This window comes from Alosa pseudoharengus, unplaced genomic scaffold, assembly GCF_046254945.1.
Source record: "Alosa pseudoharengus isolate Yale_2024_CS ecotype anadromous, Long Island Sound unplaced genomic scaffold, YU_APseudo_1.1 YU_APseudo_1.1_scf_15, whole genome shotgun sequence".
Lineage (NCBI taxonomy): Eukaryota > Metazoa > Chordata > Actinopteri > Clupeiformes > Clupeidae > Alosa > Alosa pseudoharengus.
Window position 1 is genome coordinate 19,247,228 of NW_027468620.1, and position 25,740 is coordinate 19,272,967.

At 44.6% G+C, this 25,740-nt stretch overlaps 1 protein-coding gene across 2 annotated transcripts in view; it reads left to right on the forward strand.

Annotated features, from left to right (window-relative positions):
* LOC143123790 (neurexin-1a-like) overlaps positions 1–25,740 on the forward strand; it is a 262,633-nt gene that overhangs the window by 62,608 nt on the left and 174,285 nt on the right. Inside the window, exons 5-8 of one of the 2 annotated variants that reach the window (XM_076285071.1) lie at positions 14,802–15,144; positions 17,364–17,408; positions 18,599–18,760; positions 24,368–24,809. In XM_076285071.1, the coding sequence (XP_076141186.1) occupies positions 14,802–15,144; positions 17,364–17,408; positions 18,599–18,760; positions 24,368–24,809 (992 nt within the window). The remainder of the gene's footprint in view (positions 1–14,801; positions 15,145–17,363; positions 17,409–18,598; positions 18,761–24,367; positions 24,810–25,740) is intronic. The other variant, XM_076285072.1, reaches the window with a different exon arrangement.

Consider the following 25,740-nt stretch of genomic DNA (forward strand, 5'->3'; position numbering starts at 1 on the left):
TTGATGTCACTCTGCCTTGACAAAGTAGCCTATCAGCCGCAGGTCACCGAGGAAAGATAACCTTCTGCCAGCAGTGGTAAATAAAAAACCTACGTCAAAATAGATGTTTTCTTTTCATTCACATTCATTAACATTAACATACAAACATTTATTCATTCATTTAGCAATCAATCCATCCATCCATCCATCCTTCCATCCATTGTTGATTTATTGATTGTTTCATTCATTTGTTTATTCAAAAGCAAATGCCAGCATTTGTAACTCATTATAGAAAACTCTCATGCCTACTCTATTTAGTGATGCATCATGGGTGTGTATCTATCTGTATATGTGTGTGTGTGTGCGTATGCTTGCACGTGTGTATGTGTGATTTAGCTTCAGTCTCGTAGACACCTCACCCATCTTTTAGCCGAAGTTCTCTGGCAGTTTAACCTGAGTATCTTGCCTTGGGCTGGCGTGAGGTTGGAGTTGTCTTCGACCTGTCGGTATACATCAGGCGTCAGTGCTGCAACCACAACCCCCACCCCACCCCCTCCCAAATGCCTCTCCCTCACCTGGCTCCCACACACGGCCGTGAAAGAGTGGCCTCGGGTACAGCCGGCCCTGTAATAACTCCGCCATTAAAAATGCACCAATATTTGCAGCTCTCGACTACTCGATTATTCAGTGTGAATTGGGATGGAAATGGAATTACTCCATGTTCTCTGACGAGTTCTTGGAAATGGCGCTTTTAAGTTACCAGAGGGAGAGGACTTTGACGAGCGGCGTGCCGAGATCAAATGGAATTTTCCAGCTGCGATTGTCGCGTTGAAGGCCAGTGCTCTGTGCCTTTTTGAAAATCATCTGCTGTGAGCGTTTTGGGGGCTGATCATCTGTCCTTGCTGTTTTGAGCAAGGTGTAGGCCTAGTGTAGGCCTACTCATCTATCTATCCACAAATTGTCTGGTAATATGTGAGCAGAATGAAATAAGCGGTTTATTCTGTGCAGGAGTGTTGCTTTAGTTCTGCTTTACTGAATTGTGATTTTATAAACACATTGCACTCTGGGAAAACTAACACATGTATAGTGTAGTGGGTGTTGTTGAGTAATTAAACATTTGAGCTTCTGTTTTCTTTAAAAGGCACCACAGAGATAGTTAACTTACGAACGAACTTCAAAGGTAAACTTTGCGACATGAAGAAGGAGACAGAGAGAATCGGAGAGGCCCTCAGAGATAAGAAAAAGGGAGACTGAGGTGGCAGACCATGAGTCATCATCAGCCAAGAAGAGGTCTGCCGGTCTCGGGCCCACAGACTGCAGATGAGAAAGAAAGAGAGAGAGGAGGGAGAGGGGGAGGGAGAGGGGGAGGGAGATAGGGAGGGAGAGGGGAGGGAGAGGAGAGAGGGGGGGAGAGAGGGAGGGAGGTAAAGACAGAGAGGGGAAGAGGAGTGTGGAGTGGAAGAAGCGGAAAGGGAGAGTAACAGAGAGAGAGGGAAAGAAAGACAGAGGAGATGTTTGGAGAGAAAGAAAGTGGGAGGGAGAGCAGCAGAGTGAGTGAGAGAGAGAGAGAGAGAGAGAGAGAGAGAGAGAGAGAGAGAGAGAGAGAGAGAGAGAGAGACACTGAGAGGCAGAGGAGGCAAGCAACAGAGCCAGGCGAGGCTGCAGTCCTCACGTTGGCCATGGTGACGCACACATGCATCTGTGTGTCGGCCTTTCAGACGTCTTTCGAAGTGTCTCTCTGGTGTCTCACCCCCCGCCAACCGCCTTCACCCCCCAATAGCTGTGCACAGCAAGGGGCTGGTAGGCTGGCGGGATGGCGCCCTGGGTGGCAAACGCTAGCAAACACAGGTACTGAAGCACACCGAGGCCAGTACCAATGCCCAGGGGACATCAGGGTAGGGGGCCGAATCCTCTGTGAGATGCCATAGGTAGAAGGTAGACGGCTGAGCGAACATCACATTAATTTATGAGGGGGTCAGACGTGCTGCCGGTCTGATTGGCACAGACATATCCCCACTAGGGGACAGAGGAAGAGGGGTAGAGAGAGATAGAGGGGGGGTAGAGAATAGAGAAAGATAGAGAGAGAAAGAGAGGGAGAGAGAGAGGGGGGAGAGAGAGAGAGAAGCAAACAGTGTACAGTGGACTTATTCTCTTAGATTAGGAGACAGAAAGGCAGGACAAAAAAAAACACAAAACATAAAAAAGCAAAGAAAGAACAGGATAAAAACCTTTGTCACAAAGCCTCTCTGCTTGTTCCAAACTAGCCCCTGGCATTTTATTTGGATGGCGGGGCGGGGGTGGGTTGGGGGGAGGGTGGTCACAGGGGAGTTGGATGTGAATGAAGCTGGTGAACTTTCTGCATCTCTCTGTTTACCATGAAAGGGTAGAACAAATGGAGGAGAAAGAGGTCAGGAGAAGGTGAAGAGGAGGCTTTTTAAGACCCTTCAGCAGTAGTAGCCTAAATCTCATTCTGTCGGCCCCTCCTGCCAACGGTCACTGAGCCAGCGCTCTCCTCTCTCACCTTCTCCACCTAGCGTCCAATGTAAAGGATCTAGTCTATTGATTCTGTCTCAGTCCATACCCAGTATTTTTGATCAGATATGCATTTTAACGTGTTCCATGCACAGTTTGAATTATGGGGGTGATGGGGGGGGGGGGAGGGGGGTCTGACCCCTCTGATTAGGACCTGAACACCCCAAAAAAGAGATAAAAACAACAGTCTGGGGGGATTGAAATATTCAATATATTCTTATGTAATATAAATAGCATTTCTGTCCCCCTGACCCCCACTAATATACTGTAGTATGCACAACCTCCCTGCAGCATATTGGTTCTTTTACTGCTAAATCTTGTCAGTGTCTACTGTAGGCTATTCATCCTCTATTGATGTGCATGCACACCTGAGTGTATGCCTACCTTAGTTACTAGACTCGTGGTGATTGCTAGATTTAATACACGCAAGTGACATTGGCTCTTGACATTTGAGTTGAAAAGAAAAAAACTGCCTTTTGATAGGGACTGTTGACCCCCGATTGTCATAGTGTAATTCCAACTCTGGGTTCATGACTATAACATCCTGGACACAGGCATTGATGATGAACCAGATGGAGGTGCTTTCATTGCTTGGACTGGATGTTGGACGCTTCAGAAAATTGGATTCCTGATGAAACTTGACTTGTGGAAATAAGTAAAGTATAAAAAGTAAGTGTATGCCTCCTCCAAACTCAGCAGTTAGCACCCCCATCCCCTCCTCTCCTCTCAGCCCCTTCACAGCAGCTCAAGCTGGAGGGCCCTGGCAGAGCAGGGAGACATATGGCAAAAACAGTTGTGCTTACTATGGCAGCTAGCTTGATGCGTGGGATAGGTAGATGGGTTTGACAGTCTGGGCGAGGGTCCTGATGGTATCTGCCTACGAAGGACCCCCACCAAAAAAAAAAAAAAAAGTTTCTGTCTCGTCGGTGTGTCATGGTAGAGCCATACACACGTCCCCTGCTCAGTTTTAACTGTCACATGGATATGGCTCCTTGTGCACTACCAACCGCCTTGTGGATTTGTCTCTGTTGGTTATGAGCTAATTCTGCGCCATGCTTTTTCTTCGTTTGTAGACTTTGTTCTCTTTGATGCCATGTCTACTTAAAAATATAATTTGGGGATATTTATGCAGAAGTGTCTGTCAGAAGGAATACACAAACATCAACAAGAAACATTTGATATTGATTAAAGGCTCTTGTGGCTTAAGACTTGAAAAGATCTAAATTAAAGCCTCTAATTAAAAGTGATTTTTTCTAGTTGTTATGATGTTCCGCCCTGGAGATGAGGTCTAAGGCCTTTTAATAACTGAGTGTGCTTATTTGTGGTCTAAACAAAAATAAATACTCATGACAAAAGAAGGGGCCATAGCTTATTTTATAAGATCATGAAGTCCAATTACAGTAATAGTCTTAATTCAAAGTAGATTGCATTTGCTTATATTTAGTGGACTTGCAATACAGTGGCCAGCACATCACCCAACGATACTGATACACCCTTCCTTTCCTTATTTCCTTGTTTTTTACTTCGACAGCTGTCTGTGTATGGCTTTATTTGTTGCTCACTAGCGTCCTTCCCTCTGGTAATGCCTCACTCTCTATTCACTTCACTCTCTTCTGCCTGGAGGGAGAGCTCCGTGCCTCCAGTGTCGAATGGCTTTCTCTCCCCTCCACTGGTCCCTGCTGTTCAATTCACTCTCTGATTAAGGCTGCCGCATGCACAGCCCCTCTGTCGTCGGTGAATGCCGCTAATTAGCGCGCTAAATGCAAGACCCCCTGCACTGAATTATGCCATGAGACCCTGCTGGTGACAGCCACACATTTCAACTCAGCTCGCCTCGGCTCGCTCTCTTCCGCTTGGCACCGCGTGCGCCTGAATATCTTTTATCCCCAATGTTTGGTCCCTGCTGGCATTAGAGGAGGCTAGCAGCGATAGCGCGGTCCCTAATGGGTGGGATGGACTGAGGAAGAAGTTGAAAAGAGAGGAAGGCAAGGAAGGATAGAGAGAAGAAAACACAAACAGAGCTCAGGTATGTGGGGATGCTATGTGAAATTGCATTGTAAATGTGAATTAGGTAACATTGAGAAAGGGAAACATACTGAGTGTTTGTTTTCTTTTTCTTTTGAGAGGGGGACATTTTCCTGGCTGGAGAAGATATAGGAGTTTACAGGTTTACATTTTTGTAGAATTTACAGCTCCTCCACAAAAGCTGTTGCAGTAACTGCCAGTCATCTGCACACACCGTCACAATGTCTGGCTTTGGGCGCAGGACACAAACATTGCGCGAACCCCAGCAATAAAGTGTCTCCATCTATCAAGCCCTTTCAAAAGCGGACGAGACAAAGTGCGTGCTCATCTCTTTTTTTTACCAGTCCAACATTTTTTTTCTTCCCTTCTTCTTTCGCCCTCAGTCATCCCTGCCCCCACCACGGCCACCACCACCGCCAACACCGTTCTCGATAAAACATGATCTTTGACAACTGGCGAGGCACTGCTTGGTGTGGTCCTGCCTTGGCTCGGCTCAGCCCTGTCCAGCCCTCGGTGTGGCCCCGCGTTCTCGCCCTTACCCCTCGGCCGCCCCTCACATCTCTCAGGGCCTCCGTGACAAGCGGAGTGGCAGCGCGGACGTGCCGACACGGGCCTGACCTTGGTCTCTCATCAGCGGGCAGGGACCAGAGCGCCCTGCTGAAACAGTAACATGACAAAGTGAGTCATTTCCCAGGGCCGGGTCAGCATCTTCCCCGAGATGAACGACCACCTCTCCACCAGGGTGTGGACGAGCAGGGGGAGGGGTGGTGCTGGTGGTGGTGGAGGGTGGAGGGAGGAGGAGAATGAGTGAAAGAATCAAGATAGAGAGAGAGAGAGAGAGAGAGAGAGAGAGAGAGAGAGAGAGAGAGAGAGAGACCTCGGCATTCACTGTGCAAATGGAAATAAGGTCTGTAGTCATGACTAGTCTTGAATTTCCCCTGGGGATCAATAAAGTATCTATCTATCTATCTATCTATCTGACTATTCACTTGCTTTTCTTTAAAATAACCATTAGATCATTGTGCAAATTAGAATATATAATTTATAATCAACTGAGGCCACAAGTCAGAAAATGTGGCTGATGGAGACTCGGCTGAGATGTAGAGCCTTAGAAACCTTTTCCCTGACAGTGCCGTGTTCATCGCTGCACAGGTAGATGTGCGAAGGATTCCCAGGTGTCCTTGTACAGTGTAGGTGCGAGTGAAGAGGACTCTTTAGTCTTTGAAGTTGTGAAGGCATTGACTTTGTGTCAGGGAAGGATTATGGATTTTTTTCCCAGCATGTGTCAAACATTCTATTTAAGTTGAATTAGGAATGTGTTACCTGACACTACAGCAGTGTGTCATTGCTTGCAGTGCTGCTACTATGTTTTGTATCATTTTAGCTGTTAAAACATATTTACTAAACCAAGGCAATTCATTTGAATGTAAATTGATTTATCATGTAATTTGATGTAAATTGATTGCATCAATGTAAATGTGGCCACTATCATTTCAGAAAATGATTCTGTGTTTGTTGAGATGGTTGAGTGGCCAGTGGTATGGAGAGGAGATCACAGGATCTCTTCCGTTTAAAGAGTGCCCATCCTGTATTCTCCGATACCACCCCGCTGGCGCCCCGCTGCATCTTGGATGATGTGACCTTGCCAAGCAGGCAGATTAAATGGAAATGTGCCCAAACAATTCTGTCTCAGTGCCACGTGATGTTTTTCAGAGCGAACCCAGAAATTAGGCTCCGATTCACCACAGAAGCTCAGCCTGTTGAGACTGAGAAATAGTGATCAAATGATTGGTTTAAACAGTGCTCTTTTTGGGGGGTATTGCAGTAAGGAAAACCTTATGTATATTAAAGTGCTGTGCACTGACACTCCAACAGATCATTGGAAATTCTAGTTTTTATATTTCTTAGATTGTTATGGCAATGCAGGAGATGGATTATTTTCACCCATAAAAGTGCAGGGAATCCCTTGAACCACAAATAGACAGCCTAATTTATGGGGATTTCCAAGTCCAACAGATTTTATCAAGTTGTTGTATCTAGTCCTTCCACATCCTTGTTTGTGGTAGAATACAAATGTGTGGTCAGATGGGAGAGAACATTACATATTTGCAAGACATGTTTTACAATTTGCCTTATTAACAAAACTGGGCCAGGATGTTGAGAAAGAGGCTGTTGGCATAGTTTCAGGCCACTAGAATTTAGGAGATGCTTTAGGAATTTTATCGCTGTTATAAAATGGCATAAGCTTACCCAGCTAAACTTTTAATGCCGACACTCTCAAAAGTTTGATTTGATGGTTTAAAGTTTTGCAGATTTTTATGTTACATTTATTTTTTACTTTTTTTATATACATTTTCATCCATTATCATTTGTTTTCAGCCATCATTTTTTCCAGCTGTAATACAGTACTTCTAAAGTATTGCACATTGTTTTATCCTATCTCATCAAGATACTTTGTACAGTATATGTATGCAACACAGACTTATTGTACTATAGCTGTAATTTGTTTTGTTTGGAGGGAGAACCCGTTGATGATTGGGGTTCTCTCCCTCTCTCCAGCCAACACTGTTAATGAGGAGGAAAGCTCTGAAAATGCCAGTTTGAGATGTCTGATTTTTGCTTGGATGGTTCATCCCTATTAGTGAATTTCACTGTCTGTTAGGTGAAATGTCAAATTGTGAATGGTATTGGACACACTGGAGAAGGTAAAATGTCAGCATGGACTTGTGTCTGTTAGATGTTCCAGAGGCCCTTTTCCATTCTAACCTCCCAAAACTTATTAAGGCCTCTGCAAATTTAATTGGATTCCCTTCCAATTATTCTTGTTCTGTACTTAATGTGACAAAGATGAGCTAAGTCAGGATGACATTTTTTTAATCAAACTTGTCAGGGTGTCTGAAGTGTGTGTGTGTGTGTGGGGGGGGGGGTCTAGCTGCAGTGTTCATTCTGAGCCAAGCATTTTCAGTGTATTATGGCGCCAGTCACATTCAAGCTATTGGCATGAAACTGTGTTGACAACATTACGACCCTGCTGCGTTGCGAGGACCTTGTGGTACGAGCCTGCCTCTACGCTCACCAAGCCCAGATCAGAGGCAAGGAAAGCCCTCAATCAGCGCTGTGTCATTGCAGCGTCTTAGAACGCTCCATAAACGCCTCGTAAAACAGGCTTTGTCTCGGCTCCAATGCAAATGCTGATATTTAGCTTATATGGGCCGTGGGGGAATTGTGCTGCCATTTTTAGTGTCTGTGCGCGAGCGTTTGCTGTCTGGGAGCCTAGTGCTTTATCATGTATTCCTTTGGTGTCAGACAGAGGGAGAAAACGTGTCCCATTTCTCCGAGTCGAGGCGTGACGGCAAACGCTGAGCAGAAATCTGCCAGAAACAGACCCTCGCCGCAATTAGAGCTCGTTAAAAGCCACTGAATTACTTCTTGGCCCTGACATGCCTCATCACCTCGCAGCTCGACTTGCGGATGAGGAAACCAGCGCGTGTCAGGGGCAAAGACTAAAATGGTCCAATATGGCAGCTCGATGGCAGAACATTTAACCCAGCAGAGATTCACACAGCAATGGGACAGCCATGTTCAAAAGCAAAGGATATGGAGGTTATCACTTGGTTGGGTAACACATTACCTTCCTGTCTTCTTGATTGGTTAATGTTTATGTGGGTGTCCACTGTACCCATTCACACTGCAGAGCTACAGTCATTTGACAGGATTATTGCAGAATGAAACTAGTATTTAGTGTTTTGATACTTGTACACTTATAGTTAAGATAGTAATATCTTAATATCTTCCAGGCACTTCCAAAGTACTACTCCCCACAGTCTCAAAAGTATATAGGCATACGCACAAAAAGCTTTGCTAGGAGGCAGCACTTTTTGTGTTTGCAAGCCCAGTTTCCTTTTTAGAGAGCTTCTTGAATGCCCACACATCCACTCAGCCAAAACACAGAGAGAGAGAGAGAGAGAGAGAGAGAGAGAGAGAGAGAGAGAGAGAGAGAGAGAGAGAGAGAGAGCGAGAGAGACACTTCACACAGGTCTGCTGGGAGGATGTGTCTCTCCCCACCCTGGAGCTCATCCTAGGGAATGGGTTGCCTCGCCACCTGACCGCGAGAATGCCAATTAGGCTGGGGAGTCGTCCTCGTATCTGATCCTGCTGACTCCTGTGTTGGCTCCAGCGTTCTCGGGCTGTCCTTGTGCTCTCTCTCTCTCTCTCTCTCTCTCTCTCTCTCTCTCACACACACACACACAGCTCCTTTGCTCTCCAAAACAGAAATTTTGGAGCTTCCCCTCTGTAGTGCCACAGTGTTAGTGTAGTGGACATTACAAGGAAGTGTTTGTTTTTGAGGAAAAGTGTGAGGCTTCTCTGAAACCCTTAGGTTTTTCCAAGTTAATTTTGTCATCTTTCATACGGAAAGCAGCACAGTTTTCTTTAGACAGCCCCGTTATAATTACCTTAGTGCAGTCTGTGCTCACATGCTTGCATGCCATCACTGCTGGATATACTCACACAGGGCAGAAGAAATGTGTGAAATCAATTCTAATGTCAGAGTCATAAGCACAGCCCCACACTGCTTGGCTAATGAGCAATTTATTTAACTCTGGTAATTAAGGCAGCCTCTCCGAGGTGACTGCCACTGTTGGCAGTCAAGGTGACAGCATAAATGTATCTTTATGTAAAGCATAAATCACACTTCTCACGACATACACCTCATTACAAAGGCATTCGTCAGAGCTTGTGTCAGCTCACTGACAACGCACGCAACAGCACGTCTATTGCACTGACCAAAACATGATCAACTTTCAGGGTCTGGGGCAGTGCAACCCTTGCACAGCAGTCATTGGTAACATCATGGCACAATCTGCAAAGTTTGTGTGTCAAGTATAGAACAGAAACTGTTAAAAGTGAAAGTACTGTATTATTCATACTGTAAAACAAGCACACCTACACGCTTGCACACATATGCAGGTACACACACATACACACATAAACACACACACACACACACACACACACACACTTTTACAACGCGGTGCAGGCCCAAGCCTTTCGCGTTCTAGGTTTTGTATAATTACTAAAGGCCTTCCGCACTCGCAACGCAAACAAACCACAGAAAGAACCCAACAGCTACCCTACACGCTAGTGCTACTGTTTGTGTCATACCAATTGTGCTCGTTCTCCTGATTGCCAGAACAGGTGTGCTTTGGGTGTTACCCAATTAGCCACAGGTAGTGACATCACTGAAGCACCGCCTGTAAGTCAGTGCTTGCTCTACCATGTCACCCTAACCTATCCTAACACACACACACACACACACACACACACACACACACACACACACACACACACACACACACACACACTAATGTATCCAAACAAACTGACAAGATACATCCACATGGAGTGTTTCAGAGAGATGCTATATCCAGTTTATGCATTCATAAACACCCATTATACATATTTTGTAAGGGGTGTCCATATTGTATCCATATTGTGCTATGATAACTAATAGTTTGCCTTTGAAGCAAGGTCACGTTTGTATTTCATGTTGATTGGAGTGGCACACAGTAACACCTTTGCATGCATATGAAACTGTCCTCCAGGGAGGCTTCCACAGTCATATTTCTCAGCATGACTAATGGGGAGATTTGGCGCACAATGGCTCTAGGTGTGTGTGTGTGTGTGTGTGTGTGTGTGTGTGTGTGTGTGTGTGTGTGTGTGTGTGTGTGTGTGTGTGTGTGTGTGTGTGTGTGTGTGTGTGCATGCGCGTGTACGTGTGCATGTGTGTCTGTGTGCATGATATTCGTGTCTGTGTGGTGCAGGGTGTCTTTTCCTTTGCCTTGAAGTATTCAGGCTGTTTTGTTTTGGAGTTGAGGAGACATTAGTTTGATTTGTATCTTCATTAAACTCATGCTTTGGTTCTGGCTTTGTTTTGATGCCAACATTAATGAATAATTGAGGGATACCCACCCTGTGCCTACATAATTGAGGGGAAATATTTCTACAGTATCCCACAGCTCAGATAAATTTGAGATGTTTCCTCTCTGCTGTTTTCTTTTACAGAAAATGTGAAGGTCACCATTAATAAAGGATACCTCAGAGGAGGCAGCACTCTAGAAAGGCTACCTCTTCCCCATGATGTAAGCAGCTTAGAGAGGCTGCCTGACATTAACAGCCCTATCATTGTAATAGTATGTCAATCATGTTGGATGCTGGAGAGAAATACTGAGATGGGGGTAAACAGGAGGAAGGATGATGCACCAAATAAGAATTTTTAAAAAAGATAGAAAGAAACTAATGTGGATGCTCTGTGAATGCTTTATGCATTTATACCTAGCTTTTTCCCATTTCCTTTTCATGCTTTCTGTCTTGTCTGTGCAGCTCTTGATCACCTTAGATACTCTTAGATATCCCCACATGTTAGCATGCTGAACTTCCCCTGAACCTGAGCACAAGCTGCGGGAGTGGAAGGGAGAAAGCTCTCCTTCTCTGAGAGTGGAGGAAAGGGGGTTCTAAGATGGAGGTGTGACTTGACATGATAGAGAGAGAGAGAGAGAGAGAGAGATGGAGGGAAAGGGAGAAGGAGGGAGTGTGAAAAAGAGATGGCGTGAAAGCATGGTGAAAGTGATGGCTGACAAAGGAAGGCTGTAGGATCTGCTTTAGAGTGTCAGTAAAAGAGGGCAGTGTTAATGCGCCCTATTTTTGTCTCCATAATGGATTGTGTCAGAAATATGCCAGCACCCTAAGGGTCATCCGTATGTAAATGTCTCCCTTTCTCACCAGGTTGTCTTCCCTGACCTTTGACAATTGTTTGCCATTATCACCTGTGTAGTGAGCACAAAGATGTCAGGTCAACCTGTGGTAAAAGAGGAGGACATTTTTAATAGAACATCTACTAAATACAGCTGATCAGCTGACACGCATTGATACAGCACAGTTAGTCAGCAAGTGACCAGAGGTGGTTTGTTTTCTGTGTTTTTTTTTTTTTGACTTACAGATTGTCAGTCACTGACATGCAGAGTGCTTTGGGTGACTTACAGAAACAGCCAAAGAAGCAAGTACTGTAAGCTGTACTGTATAATATACAGGTCCTTTGTTGTTTAATATATATTTTGAATTTTGTCTTACCTGCATCCTGTGGTGATGCTTATTATGTTTTGACACATCATATGCTAGGCAATGTGAATTCTCCAAAAACAAATAAACAAGTAAAAATAAACATGCTATTAAATACGGAGAACAAAACATCTGTCTTCAGTCACTGACTAGAATGATCCTGATCAGATGTGTCGGCCGTCAGATAACAGTGAAATCCTCTTTAAAAACCCTAAGCAGCTCACGAAGACTCTTTTTAAATTTGTATTGAAAGTTGCTTTACTGTGGTGTTCAGGTGTTTTTTTCAGGTGAATTTGCTGTCAAATGATTCTGTTTAAGCATCCATCCAATATCGCTGTTTTTTTCTTTTCATTGCATTCATGCAATAGTGCAGTGTCTCATTGTCTGAATAAATTACAAATCAAATTCAGGAAGACTTGTAGGTTGTTGGTTACATAAAGGACTTAGTCATCAGAAGGCGTCTTGAAATGCATATTGCATATTTGGAAGCGGTGTGAAGCACTGATCATAATGGGCAGCCTTCCTACAACGGAGCCATGAGAGGCAGTGACATCTCTGTCCAGTTTATGTGAGCGTGACCTAGAAGATGACTCAACCCTCTTGTTAGTGTCACACCTTGACCTCAACCTTTAGCAACAGTGGTGGCCCGCGCTGTTGACATCTCGTTGCTCGTCACTTTGTACTTGGTAATGAGTGACTGTCAGGAGTCGTGGACGCCGACGCTGTCGCCGTGCCCTCACAAGCAGCAGAGAGCAAATATTCTGCCTCGTGTTTTGCTGTGCTCTGGCACTCAAATGCCATGCGCCACAGTACCCGTGTCCCATTTTTCTGTCTGTAATTGGATTTGAGTAGTCGGTAATTTTACAACCTCGGCCCAATCAATACATGTGCTATCTCCTGAACCACAGGTGCACAAATCCAACCAGTTCATTAATTACCAGCAAAAGCAACTGCCACTTATAATTATGGGTGTTATTAAATAGCAATCAACATTAATCGATATGGCGAAAGGGGTAGTTTCAGTTGAGAGGACATAATGAACCCAAACAGAGTGTGCATGTTCATTCAGAAATGCCATTTTTCAGAGTGGCGCTTTCCATTTACGGAGGGAATTATAAAGTCTGTCTGATGTTGTTCTGGAGAGTCCGAGACTTGCATGTTTGATTTTGAAAGCGCATTTGGAATAGCCTTTAACAGCAACATCGCTGACCCGAGAGGTCAGCCCTCTATTGCTCTTAGAGCTGCTCCTATTATAATATGCTCTTATATCGCTGCCAATTCCATCCACGTGACCGAGATAGCGTTTAGCTCGGCCGTAGCATGGAGATAACGCTGTTCTCATCTATGCAAGAGCATCCGCCAAAGGGCCCTGATGTCTTGGAGGGCATCAGCACGTTTCCACAGTCACATTATCAGACTAATGAGAGGACTCGTATGCCTTGCTTCCTATTGGATAGACAGCTCTGGAAGTAGCCAGCCACTGATTCGACTGAATAGGAACAATATGTTTGACTGCACACACACACACACACACACACACACACACACACATATGCCACGGCGCAGGCTGCAGTCTTTAACAGTATTGATTGGCTGCAGTGCAGTGGACTGAGCAAAAAAGCCCTGAAAATGAATGAGTGTGCGTGTGCGTGTGTGTGTATGGGTATGGGAGAGAGAGATAGAGAGAGAGAGAGAGAGAAGGCAAGAGAGATGGCGTGCATGCAAGGAGGTTTAGATAAAATCAGATGGAAGGGGTTTGGGGAAGATGTAGCCTTGGCAGACATCTGTCAGTCATATTGACGGTGATCAATCACTTGGACAGCCGAGTACAAAGTTAAGAGTGGCCCATAAATACACCTCAGTCTGTCTTATCTAACCCATGTTCACTGTTTCTTGTTGAGATCCCTATTGTACCTAGGATTGGATAACCTCTTTTGTTAGCAGATAGTACTGTCATTCATCTGGAATGCTGACCTTGGATTTGTTTTGGTATTATGTTTTTTCCCCCTCCAGATTTGTTTATTCATGCTAATAAAACTGTGAGCATGTTTGTGTGTGTGTGTGTGTGTGTGTGTGTGTGTGTGTGTGTGTGTGTGTGTGTGTCTATGTGGGTCTGTCTGTGTGGGTCTGTCTGTGTGGGTCTCTGTGTGTGTGTGTGTGTTTTAGCTTAGCGCCCAGTATTATGCTGTGAGCCCTTGTCCCCCCAGGCAGACAGAAGAGCTTCAGCAGATGTTGCTGCTAGTTTATAACACACATCCGCCATGTTTACATGTTCTAGTTTACGGCACCACAGACAGCTGCTTATTTTAATTAGGTCTCCTTGAGAGTTGACGAACAATGCAATGTCAAACCCACAAATTTAACCCAACGCCCAGCGCTGCAGTGCCGCTCAGAGAGCAGTTGTTTAGTCCTACTGAAATTATGACCACACACTGTGTGTGCATAACCGTCCAAAACACAAAACCACAATGGCCAGCTTCTGCCACCACACAAATAGAATGGTTACCTTGTGAGAAATGGGGCTCTTGTGGTGTCAAATGCAGTTTTTTCGCATCCATGCGTAATTGTTCTTTCTCTCCCTCCCTTTGTAAGCAGGCTTGTATTGCTTGAGATTAATGGGCAAGTTGTGGGTAAATACAGTGTAAGACCCTGGAAACTGCCTCCGGCATTATACCTCTCATTCAAGCACACAATGGTGCCAGATAAGGTAAACAATCCGCTTTGTGGGAAGAGACATCAAGCAGAAAGCACTCGGCACGTCGTGCGTTTGCGCTGAGCTCGACGGCTGTGCACCGGAGGGGTTATGTCTTGGCATGTGCAAAGCTGTTTACAGATGGCAGTCGCCGAAGTCATCGTTACTGAGGCTGTGGTTGTGGTTGAAGACCCAGAGCGATTGTGTTTCACCTTGGGGCTCCTGGGAGCACCGCTGAGCTTCAGTGATGGAGAGACTGTAGGAAGGTTTCGGGTTCAAACATGTATGCATCCCCACGTGTGAATTGTCATTGTATTTACACTGAATGTTGCTTCAATGCTCTTGCAAGTCTAGGTGGAAGGGTTATTTTCAACCTTGGTTATCTTTGCTCTTGTAAACTGTTTATTTTAAATAGATGCAAATACTGTTTTATGGTTCTTTTTTGTAAGAAACTCAGCTATCTCTCTTTTCTTTCTCTCTTTGTGTCTTCTTATCCAGGCAAAGAAGAATATGTTGCAACCTTCAAAGGATCGGAATACTTCTGCTACGACTTGTCCCTGAACCCCATTCAAAGCAGCAGCGACGAAATCACGCTCTCGTTCAGAACCCTCCAAAGGAACGGACTGATGCTCCACACGGGCAAATCGGCAGACTATGTCAATCTGGCACTGAAAAACGGGGCGGTCTCGCTCGTCATTAATTTGGGTTCCGGGGCCTTTGAAGCGTTGGTGGAGCCAGTCAATGGGAAATTTAATGACAATGATTGGCATGATGTCAAAGTAACAAGGAATCTTCGTCAGGTAACAGTACAGAAGGTTGCGGAAGAGGTTGAAATTAAGGAGTAAATTTAAGAAAATTTAACACTGGAACAGTCACCAAACTGAACCTATGAAAACAAATGTTTTGTCTGTCTATTCAACATTGAAGCTATTGTGAAATTTTGTTTGACATTTCACATAAGCAATGAAAACAAAACAAAAATGGCAGAATATGAGCAGGAACATCTCTGGATCTGCTGCCTACCTCTTTGTCTCTTATCCTTGCCACATCAATAGCAACAGCAAGTCCATTTTTTGTGCAGATTGACCTCATAAATAAACAAAAAACACACAATAAAAACAAACAAAACATCAGATTTAAATCACCTTCAAATAAGCAGTACTCTGGAACAAATACTTTATTTGATCAATTATTCTAGGCAATACCTGATTATACATGTGTACACTTCTAGAGTTCTGCTCGTTTGAACTTTATTGTGTTCTGCTGACAGTAAATAGACAGTCCATTACAATTAACAATTAAGGCAGGCAGGTATACATTGTTGCATGTATTTAAGAAAAATATTTGGATGCAAAGCTAGTGGCTGACCATTTTAATATTAAGTGATTTCCTAATGTCTCTTAGTGTGCAGCAATGGGTGCAAGTCAGTGTCTGTAGTGATGTGCACTAGCTCAGCAGGACATTATTTCTGTATAATGTCCAACCCTTGACACACCATTCTGAGTTGTAGGGAGTCCTAAGTATAATTTCATGCCAGAAAGTCTATTAGCGGTACTCTCAGTTCTGATTAAATAAATTAATGATGATGGTTTCAATAAACCATGTTTATTGTTTCACTTAGATATTAACATATGTGGTCTATTGAATAGTTTCCTGAATTTCAGTAATGTAGGTTTTACATTTCTGATTGATTTGTGGTAGGCTGCAACTTTCAAACGAGCTGCAGTAAGTTTGACTTAACTAGCAAAGTAACAAGGTTTATTGTCTACACTGTCGTGGCAAGAGATGTATCCATGTGTCTCCACGAACAGACATCCCAATATCTATGAGGCTGACACAGTTCAGTGTCTGAAATTGAGTGGCCATATCTTTATTTTCATTTTCCCTCTGATGGCTTGACAGTCTAGCCAGCTGCTCAACACTGATAATTGCAGCAGTGCCATGATTGCGAACAGAGGCCACAACTGCTCATCAGCAACCTTATTTCGCACTGTAATTAACAGAGGTGCTCTATTGACCTTCGGATCTTAGCTGTGAAATATCTCTTAGGGATTTTCTTTTGTTGTGGTTTGTTTTTGGAAATTGTAGCAGACATTTGTTGATAATGACTTGCAATGCTACGTACCATAGCATCTAGGTAGTAGAACTAAGACTTCTAGACCTAGACTTCTAGAGGTGTTCCTGTTCATAGTCTGTGTGACTGTTTAAACTCAAATGTCTGAATGGATTTGGATAACATAACTGAGCTGTTTTAGGAAAAACTGAGTGTGCATTTAGGGAATGCATGCCAAATGGGGGAAAGTCTTCATTCCTTCCATCCTGTGTTAGGGCTCTTCTTTGCTTTCTCTCATTGCAGTAAAGTGCACCTAAAGTTCATCACTTTGACCGTAAAGCAGGTACTGTATAGGAGCAGCGAATTGTCAAGATGTGGCTAGATTGGTCCACACTGCCAACCTCTCAATCGCTGACATAAAACAAAAATAAACTGGAGAATGATCAAAAAACTGAAAAAAGAAAAAAAAACTGAGAGACTTTCGTTAAAGAGGGTCACCTGATGTGCTTTAGGCCTTCTCCCGTCTCGTCGTCCTCTCTTCTCTCTGATGTCTGTCAGTCATGTACTCTGCTGGGAGGGGGGGGGGGGGGGGGGCTGGGGGGGCTGGACTTTTGGGAGCTTGTGAAATGCTGAGTCTTACTGAGCAGTCCTTTCACTGGGCACAAGACGTCCTGTCATTCCGAGTCATAGATCTCAGTGCTGGCCCCGTCTGTGGGGCTGCACTAGAAGTTCATTTGACCAGCTTTTTTCTTGTATAGACTTATTTTGCCCTTTTTTCTCCTATGTGTTACTAACATGCTTTGGAAAAGCAAAACAACTAACGTCATTCATGGAATGTGTCATTCTACTAACCTATATATTTTTTGACGTTTTTTAACAATGTACTAACCATCATATCTTTTTTAAGTAACAATCGTTATTCTGTTCACAGTTTTTAATTTCCTTTCTCCCCCCTTTTCCACAAAGCATTCAGGCATTGGACACGCTATGGTAAACAAACTACATTGTTCGGTAGATATCATTCTAATTGTTTCTTAGTTTGGGTTTGCCGTGTGTTTCCTTTCTTTCTTTTCACTGTAGACGTCATTAACAAAAAAAGGGGAACTGCGGTTGGTACTCTTCTGCTTACTTTTTTCGACTCCTCTTTTAGTTTTTTCTCTCTTCTCATCCGTTGGTTTCTCCTTCCTTGTTTCACTGTTTTTGTTTTTGTTGTCCTTTCCAATTGAGTTGTGACCCACCTTTTTTTAGGAGCATCGTTTCGAGCCTTTTGCACCAAGCAGTGGTTTACAAGGAGGGTCCTCTCCTGGCTGGCTGACCAACTGTTCTTTGGGCTCAGCCAGTTTTGATTTCCATTCACTTTGCATGGCATGCGTTCAAGAATGTGCACTGTGGCTGTTCAGCTGCTCATTCGTTGTCATGGTTGTCACATGAAACTCGTGATTGTCTCTGGTGGCTTGTTTATTGATTTTCATTTATTTATTTTTTCTTGTGGTTTCTGAGTCCTGCCTTCTTTGTTTTTGTTTTTTGGCACAAGTCATGTGTTGTTGCTTGTCCCTGACACCATGTGGAAAATGTCTTTATTTTTCCTTCAACTAACATAAACTCTTGGTCTTTTTTTTCTTTTTGTGTCCATGCATCAAAAAGAAAAAAAAGAGAGAGAATAGCATGTCGTCTTCAGAGCACCTGAAAACAAACTATTAACCAAATGCAAAGTGTGTTTGTGCTTCAAAATGCTTGTGCTTCCACTCTAACACTACAGCATGCATTTGTTTTCATTTCTTTTGTAGAGAGCTAACTAGCTAAACTTACTAATGACAAACCCCTAGCATACAGTAACTAACTAACAGAACTTTACTAACACCATTTTTGTGTCTGCAAAATTTCTTTTTTTTAATCGCAGCAGGGCGAATACTAACACTGGGCAATCTATTAACTTCTTTTAACCAGAATAATTAGGTTCTCATATGGGCTTGCAGTCCACAAAGTAATCCCAAACTGGACAAAATAATGCAAAGACAAGAAAAAAATAATAATCTCTTTGAAACAGACATGAAAATGGGTTTCAGACCAAAATTACAAACCAGATACGAGATAGACAGGAAGCAGGCCTCAGGCACAAAGAGGGCAAAATCAGAAAGCCGGACTGCACTGAGTAGCCTACTGGAGTATAGCGTGTCCTTTCCCTGTGCTTTGTTGTTTAGGTCACAATATCCGTGGATGGAATACTGACCACCACTGGATATACACAAGAGGACTACACCATGCTAGGCTCCGACGACTTTTTCTATGTTGGAGGCAGTCCTAGCACAGCCGACTTGCCTGGATCTCCTGTTAGCAACAACTTTATGGGTTGCCTGAAGGAGGTAAACACCTTGCTTCTGGGTTTGGGTGTGCCTCAAGAGGATGTGTGTACTTAACACTTGCACAGATGGCCACGCAAAGAAACACACACACACACACACACACACACACACACACACACACACACACACACACACACACACACACACACACACACACACACACACACATTTAGGTTAGAGAATCATTGTGAGAATCATTGTGTTTGCTGAATACGTCTTTACATGAAATAAAATGCCATCATTGAAATGTATGATCACACCTTTGCCATCAGCATAGATGGCACAGATTATTTCTGCCAATATAAAATATATTTTTTAAATGAACTGCACCTCCATTGGTAATAGGCCCCTTTATGTTCACTAACATTAATGCAGAATGGATAGATTGACTCAAACTGTAATTAGCGAAATCCCAAAGAGGCCATAGAGTGCCCTACTCAGCAACATCTGTATTCTGGTGCAAAAACAGCAATGAATGTCATAACAAATGTTTTTAAGCACTGACGGCGTTTCGGGCTCATTACTTTGTGTTAATGGCAATGTCATAAAATGTGTGTCAAATGAGGCGAGAAACAGACATGGGACACACACTGACCCCGTCAGGGTCGAAGAGAGAGATACTGTAGAGAGAGCACTGCTTTTTGCCCCACAGTAGACGAAGCAAAATATTTCAGGAGCGAGGCTGTCAGCACAAGGCACTGGCACAGGCAAGCCCAAGCAGCAAGTGTTGGAAAAAATCCAGTGAGCTGCAATCATGGTCTGTACTCCATCTCTCTCTCTCTCTCTCTCTCTCTCTCTCTCTCTCTCTTTCTCTCTCTTGCTCTCTCTCTCTCACTTCCTCTCTTTCTCTGTCTCGCTCACTCTGTCTCTCTTGGTGCTTTTTTCCATTTTCGACACACTATTATATTTTAATACGTGTGGTATTAAAGTTACATCAGGCCACTTAATGGGAATTCTGACCTGGAAAAAAAAATGGCCCTCCACGTCAGCAGCCACCTGGGAAGAGGTTGGCTTCCCTGCAAAGTAAGAGTCTTTGAAGAGCGACCTATGCACATATTTCTGTTCTTTTCTCTTTTCATTTCCAAACTCAGATAGCCTCAATCGTCCTTCCTTCCTCGAGGAAGAGGGCGACAGAAACCTCTCCCTGTTCCTCTTATCCTTTGTGTCCTACATGCTGTATTATCTCCAGCCCAAATGAATGTTCTCCTCAAACTTGTGCAAAAAAAAAAAAAAAGATGTTATTAGGCAGCTGGGTGGTAACAGGTTCGCAGTGTGACCATTGTGTTCCATGGGTTTGCTAGGACTCAGCTTGTTAGTGGACGTGAGTGCACTGGCTTTCTGCAGAGCATAGAGAGAGCACGAGCGCACACTCTATCAGCCTTGCAGCCTCTGCTCTCCAAGGCTAAGCCCCTCAGGGTGCCATTCAGATCGCACGGTCCTCTGCTGTTCGATGAATGGCCATTTGAGGGTTATTCACAACAGCCTTACACAGTCAGGGCATTTTAGATTACGTACATAGTTGGAAATAATCTTGAGGGCTTCGTGTTATTTGTCTGTAAATTCAGGTGCGCAAGGAGGTTTTGTGCGTGAGTGGCTCAGAGCGCTCAGCTCAGTAGAATAGCTAAGCCACAGCAAGTCAATGTCTCAGCGCATTACCGACCTTTGAGCGTACAGTAGTTCTCTCTGGAGTGGCCACGGTGAACTGTGAGCTCTCCCTCACCTCTGCTCGAGGCCGAGCCCCCGGTCGGCTCAGAACTCCACACGGCTCAGCCCGACTCAGCGTCGCTCCGTATTCAGCCTCCTCAATCCTGACGACGTGAGAGTTATGATCGGGGGGAGCGCCGAGCCCTGTCTCTGATTGATCGCGTGTTCCCGGGGCCACAGTTGAGTCGGCCGCGCCCGTGCTGTGTTTCAGCACATGTCTGCAAACCACCAGGTCTCATGTGCCCTGCTTTCCCCCTGCTTTGATGATGAAACACCGCAGCTGTAATGGCCCTGATGTCAGAGACCCAGGGGTTGAAGACAAATGAGCATGGCATTGGGCTCCACTGGCTGCAGGGGGAGAGAGAGAGGGACTCCAGCCATAGCCCTGGCTCCAGCCAATCTCCTTGGGCTCTGAAAAGGTGACCCCCCCACACACACACAAACACACACTACTGCTCTTCCTCTGCATTGATCGTCCTTTATTGGCAGCGTCTGTTGTGCCTCCAGCCTCGGTGACTAAAGCTGTACTGCAGACTGGGACCCTCTTTTCTGCCCCTCTGACACTAAGATCCAAATGTCTGTGTGACTTGATCAAATGTCTGTGACTTGGCAGATATTCATTCAGTTGTTTCTTTTTAGTGTGTTAAAGGATAATTCCTGTATTTATCACTTTGAGTCCCTTTTCTGGTTTGTTTTGGATGAACTAGAGTGTGTTCTCTTGGTTGTGTGGTTAGTGCCTGTGGCGTCACAAGTCTATTTCCAGTCCATCAAGTACAAACAGTAATTATTACTAGCATATCTAATGTAATGCACATGTGAGGCGTTGCATGCTGTGTTAGCGTGCTGGTGTCTATCTTAACCCCCTTTTTTGCAGAGTGAGATAGGCTCCCTGATACAGTTTCATGCCTAATGCTAATATGCTCCCAGGGGACATGTCCCTGTTTTCAGGTGGATGCAAACCCTGTCAGTTGAGAGAACAGGAAGAGAGGGCAGAAGGGGGGGGGGGGTTGCTTGTATTTCCCTTATTTTTGACCCATTTTGTCTGGTGTGGACAGGACATAAATTCTGTCTTAAAGCTGTGATCTGTATACAGTATATGGCGGCTCCGGACCGGGAAACTAACAGAATGGCTAAAAGCCTCCTGCATCTCATTGCTGCTCATCAGGGTGATCCTCGTCTGCAGCCTCTCACATTCTTACAGGGATGATTTCATCATTACCAGGGAGCTGATGTGGATCTGGGTTACATATAAAGCAGCCATGACAAAATAATGCATGCATTTGTACTCTGAATGCATTTTAATTGCAAGTACAAGACCCAGTTAAAGTCATTTGCCATGTCCCAATGGTTGAAGGTGTCAATATTTCAGTTTACATTAAGTGAGAGGCTTTCACAAAAAAAAAAAATGAAGATTTGTTAATTATGGGAATAGACCGATAATGAACACTAATGCAGCATCAGGGCCGCGGTCCTGTCTTTGCCAATGAAAATAAGCCATAAACCTGAGAGGGCCGTGTGGGGTGGTAAGAATAATGCACTCTCGGCAGTCTGTTGAGTCTTTCAGGGATGGTTGGGAGTCCACCCAGAGCACTTAATTCAGTTTTCAGTTTACAAAGCCTGCCAAAGTGGATTACTGACAGTTCTGCTTCTCACATTATTCAACCTCCCAAAAAGAAAAGAGTGGAGTGTTTTTTGCAGGGTGGCGGATATTCATCCAGCCCCAGACAATCCCCCATATGTTACTGAAACGCACATCATCAATTTTTAATAAGCCGTAATTGTTATAACATCAAAAGCCAGCCCACGTCTTTGCGCTCGTGTTTTGCCGTGATTAGCTTAACGGCGGCGCAGTGCCTTTTGTCTCGACGCCATTGTGCAGCCTTCAGTTGCGGAGGCACCGCCTGGATCAATGCTCACAAAAACGCACCGCGTGCCTCCCCGAAGCGTGTCAATCACCGGGGGCGCGGTGCGAGCTTGTTTGGATTGCCTCTTATCGCCGTCCAGCAAGCAGAGGTCAGGGGCTCTCATTCTCCGCTCATGAATACTCCCATTTGTATTCCACATAATCACACTCCTGTGTCCCCGCGCAGCACCTACTCCATGCTGCGGTCCCCCCTTTTGTCATCGCAACAATGGCCGAGCGCTATCACAAAGCTGTTGTTCTTGGTTCGGGAGGTTTGGTGTTATTGTGTGTTGTTATTTTGTTTCACAGTGTCATAATGCATTGTGTGTCCCTGTGTTGTTTGGGTCTTGTTGCTGTATGCACGGTAACTGGATTGGGACAATAAAGGGTTTCTTAGGGACGAGTGGGGTGGTGGAGAGGTGAAGAGATAGTAATCTGTTCTTCAGGAATGTCCCTTTCAATTAGGGGACCCCACAGGGTTCCAGATTGGACCATGCACACGCACGATAGGGGCCAGCTGCACTGGCTCAGGGATCCTCTAATAATCATCACGGACAGATGGTCTAACCTGAAGCCTTTAGTGTTTAGTATGGAACACAGTAACACAGTATGAAACAGTGTGTGTGTGTGTGTGTGTGTGTGTGTGTGTGTGTGTGTGTGTGTGTGTGTGTGAGTGAGTGAGTGAGTGAGTAGGTGTGGGTGTGCGTGTGTTTGTGTGGGTGTGTGTGCGTGCGTTTGTGTGTGTGTGGGTGTTTGTATGTGTGTGTGTGTTTATATGTATAAGTCTGTGTGTGTGTGTTTGTGTGTGTGTGTGCTCGTGTGTGCTCATGTGTTTGATGAGGATGCACCAGGGCATGGGATGTTCACACCCACAGCGTTTTCTTTGTAGCAGCTCTGAGATTGATAGCATCTCCAGTGTGGAGTCTCTGGCTTATGGCTGGTGATGTGCAGGGGCCCAGGTGTGCAGGTGTGCAGATAGGCTTGCGTGTGCGTGCATGTGTCAATATGGGTCTGCCAGTGTGTCTGTAGGTAAGTGTGTTTGCCTGTGCACATGTGTGTGTGTGTGTGTGTGTGTGTGTGTGTGTGTGTGTGTGTGTGTGTGTGTGTGTATGTGTGTGTGTGTTTTCCATGCCACATGAGCCTGGCGGATGACTGTCATGCTCTCAGCTAATTCAGTGGTTTGGGACGGAGTCAAATATAGAGCCTGTCATGATGGCACAAAGTCAGACCCTTTCGGAGGCTGGCCTTCTTATTTTGACACTTTACCTCATCTGGTGCAGATGTGTCTGAGATTCTGCTTTTACCGCCCTGATGACTCACTCCATTTTAAAATGTAAATAAAACATGAATATTATTTATTTCTTCAAATACTCCCGTCTTTTTGGGTCAAGTTGTTTACTAATGTATGATTTTCCGGCACATTAGATGGGGGCTTTTTGGATGCATATTTGAATCCTCTGTGAATCCAGAGGCATATGCACGCTCTTCTGCATTGGCCCTTGCGTGATGGGGTCCAGGTCTGCTTCTGTTGGCCACTGTCTTAAAATGTCTCCCTGTGTCTGCACTGAGGAAGACACATGGTGGTATCTTTGAGAGGCAGGCAGGTTGTTGGCAGAGCTTAGTGAGGTAATGCCAGCTTGGAAAGGAATGCCCATGGGCGTCCATAAGAGGAGACACCAGATGACCGGCATTTATGTCACTCAGTCAATCCAAAAAATGAGGCGCCAAGAGGCTCTCCAAGTTTCTGACAGCTCATTTGGCATTGCCAGGAAAAATATTGTGAAGAAATTAATTGGCTATGCACTGATACATTCTTGACAGTAAAAGAGAAATCCTGAAATAAATCAATGTAAGTTTAAACGCTTCAATATGTTTACGTATTCAGCAAACATGATATTCTCAGACAGAATATTCTCACAGAAACATGGGTTTGCGTGTGTGAACATCTCATCTGTTCACCAGTGTCTTAGTGTTAAACAACACCTTCTCTGCCACGCCAGGTTGTGTACAAAAACAATGACGTGCGTCTGGAGCTCTCCAGGATGGCAAAGCAAGAAGACCCAAAGATGAAGGTCCACGGTGTGGTGGCCTTCAAGTGCGAGAACGTGGCGACCCTTGACCCCATCACCTTCGAAACGCCAGAGTCCTTTATCACCCTGGACAAGTGGAACGCCAAAAAGACGGGCTCGATCTCGTTCGACTTCCGCACCACGGAGCCCAACGGGCTGTTGCTCTTCAGCCACGGCAAGCCCAAGCAGCAGATCAAAGGGGCTAAAAGCCAGCAGTCGCTCAGGGTGGATTTTTTTGCCATTGAAATGCTGGAGGGCCACCTGTACCTGCTGCTGGACATGGGCTCGGGCACCACCAAAACGCGCGCGGTCAACAAAAAGGTCAACGATGGAGAGTGGTACCATGTGGACTTCCAACGGGATGGGCGATCAGGTATGTTTGCTTTGGTTTCTATTGCTTTTGGAAGGTGTTGGTGAAACTTTATGACTTTCAGTATTTATGCTTCAGTAGTAGCAGAGCAGGCAACTCAGAAACATGTGTTAAGCAATAATGCAAAATGTTGTAATTAGGTAAGGAGAGAAAGAAGTTCATTAAAGTGTAATTCCAGCGAAAATTGACACAAGGGTGTTTTTCTGCATTAAAACACATCAAATAAGCCGTGGAGACAGTAATTTTCATTGATCAACCACTACAGAGCTTGGCCTGGTATATTCTATAGCCCCAAATCGCAAGCAGTGGATTAGCTATGGGCAGTAAGCTCAGTAAGTAAAGACTTTCCAAATAGCATTTTTTTAACCAGTAATATTGTTCAAAGCAGCACCAAACCTCATCAGTAGCTTGCTTAGGGTCTCTACACATAAAACGAAGCACCAACGACCTAGTTAGCGAATGCAGTGTTTATTACAGAAGACTGGTAAGAATACCTACCACAGTCACGCTATCAGGAGAAATTATTTGGCAACCTCCGTAAAGCGTTAATAGAGGTGACCAAAGAATTTCTCCGGATATTGGACTATGGTGCTGGTAGGGGGACAGTTGGGAAGTGTTCTTAACATTTTCGCTGGAATTACACTTTAACTCTCCTGTGTTCTCTCTTGATAGACCAAATGCAATTAGAACGTTATACGTATGAGCCAACCTATGTGTCTTATTTTATTATACGGCTCTCTTTTTGGGGTCCTTCATACTGTCATTGCAGCGCATGGAAATCATGAGTCATGAGAGTCATTTTCACAGAATCCATTGCTAAATATCTTCTCTGCGAATCCAGAACTTGTTGGACCCCTCCCTCAGAACATTTAGCTGAAATAAGCCGGGGATCCTTTAGGTGGATTTTTATCCCCCTCAGCTTTGCCTGTGTAGA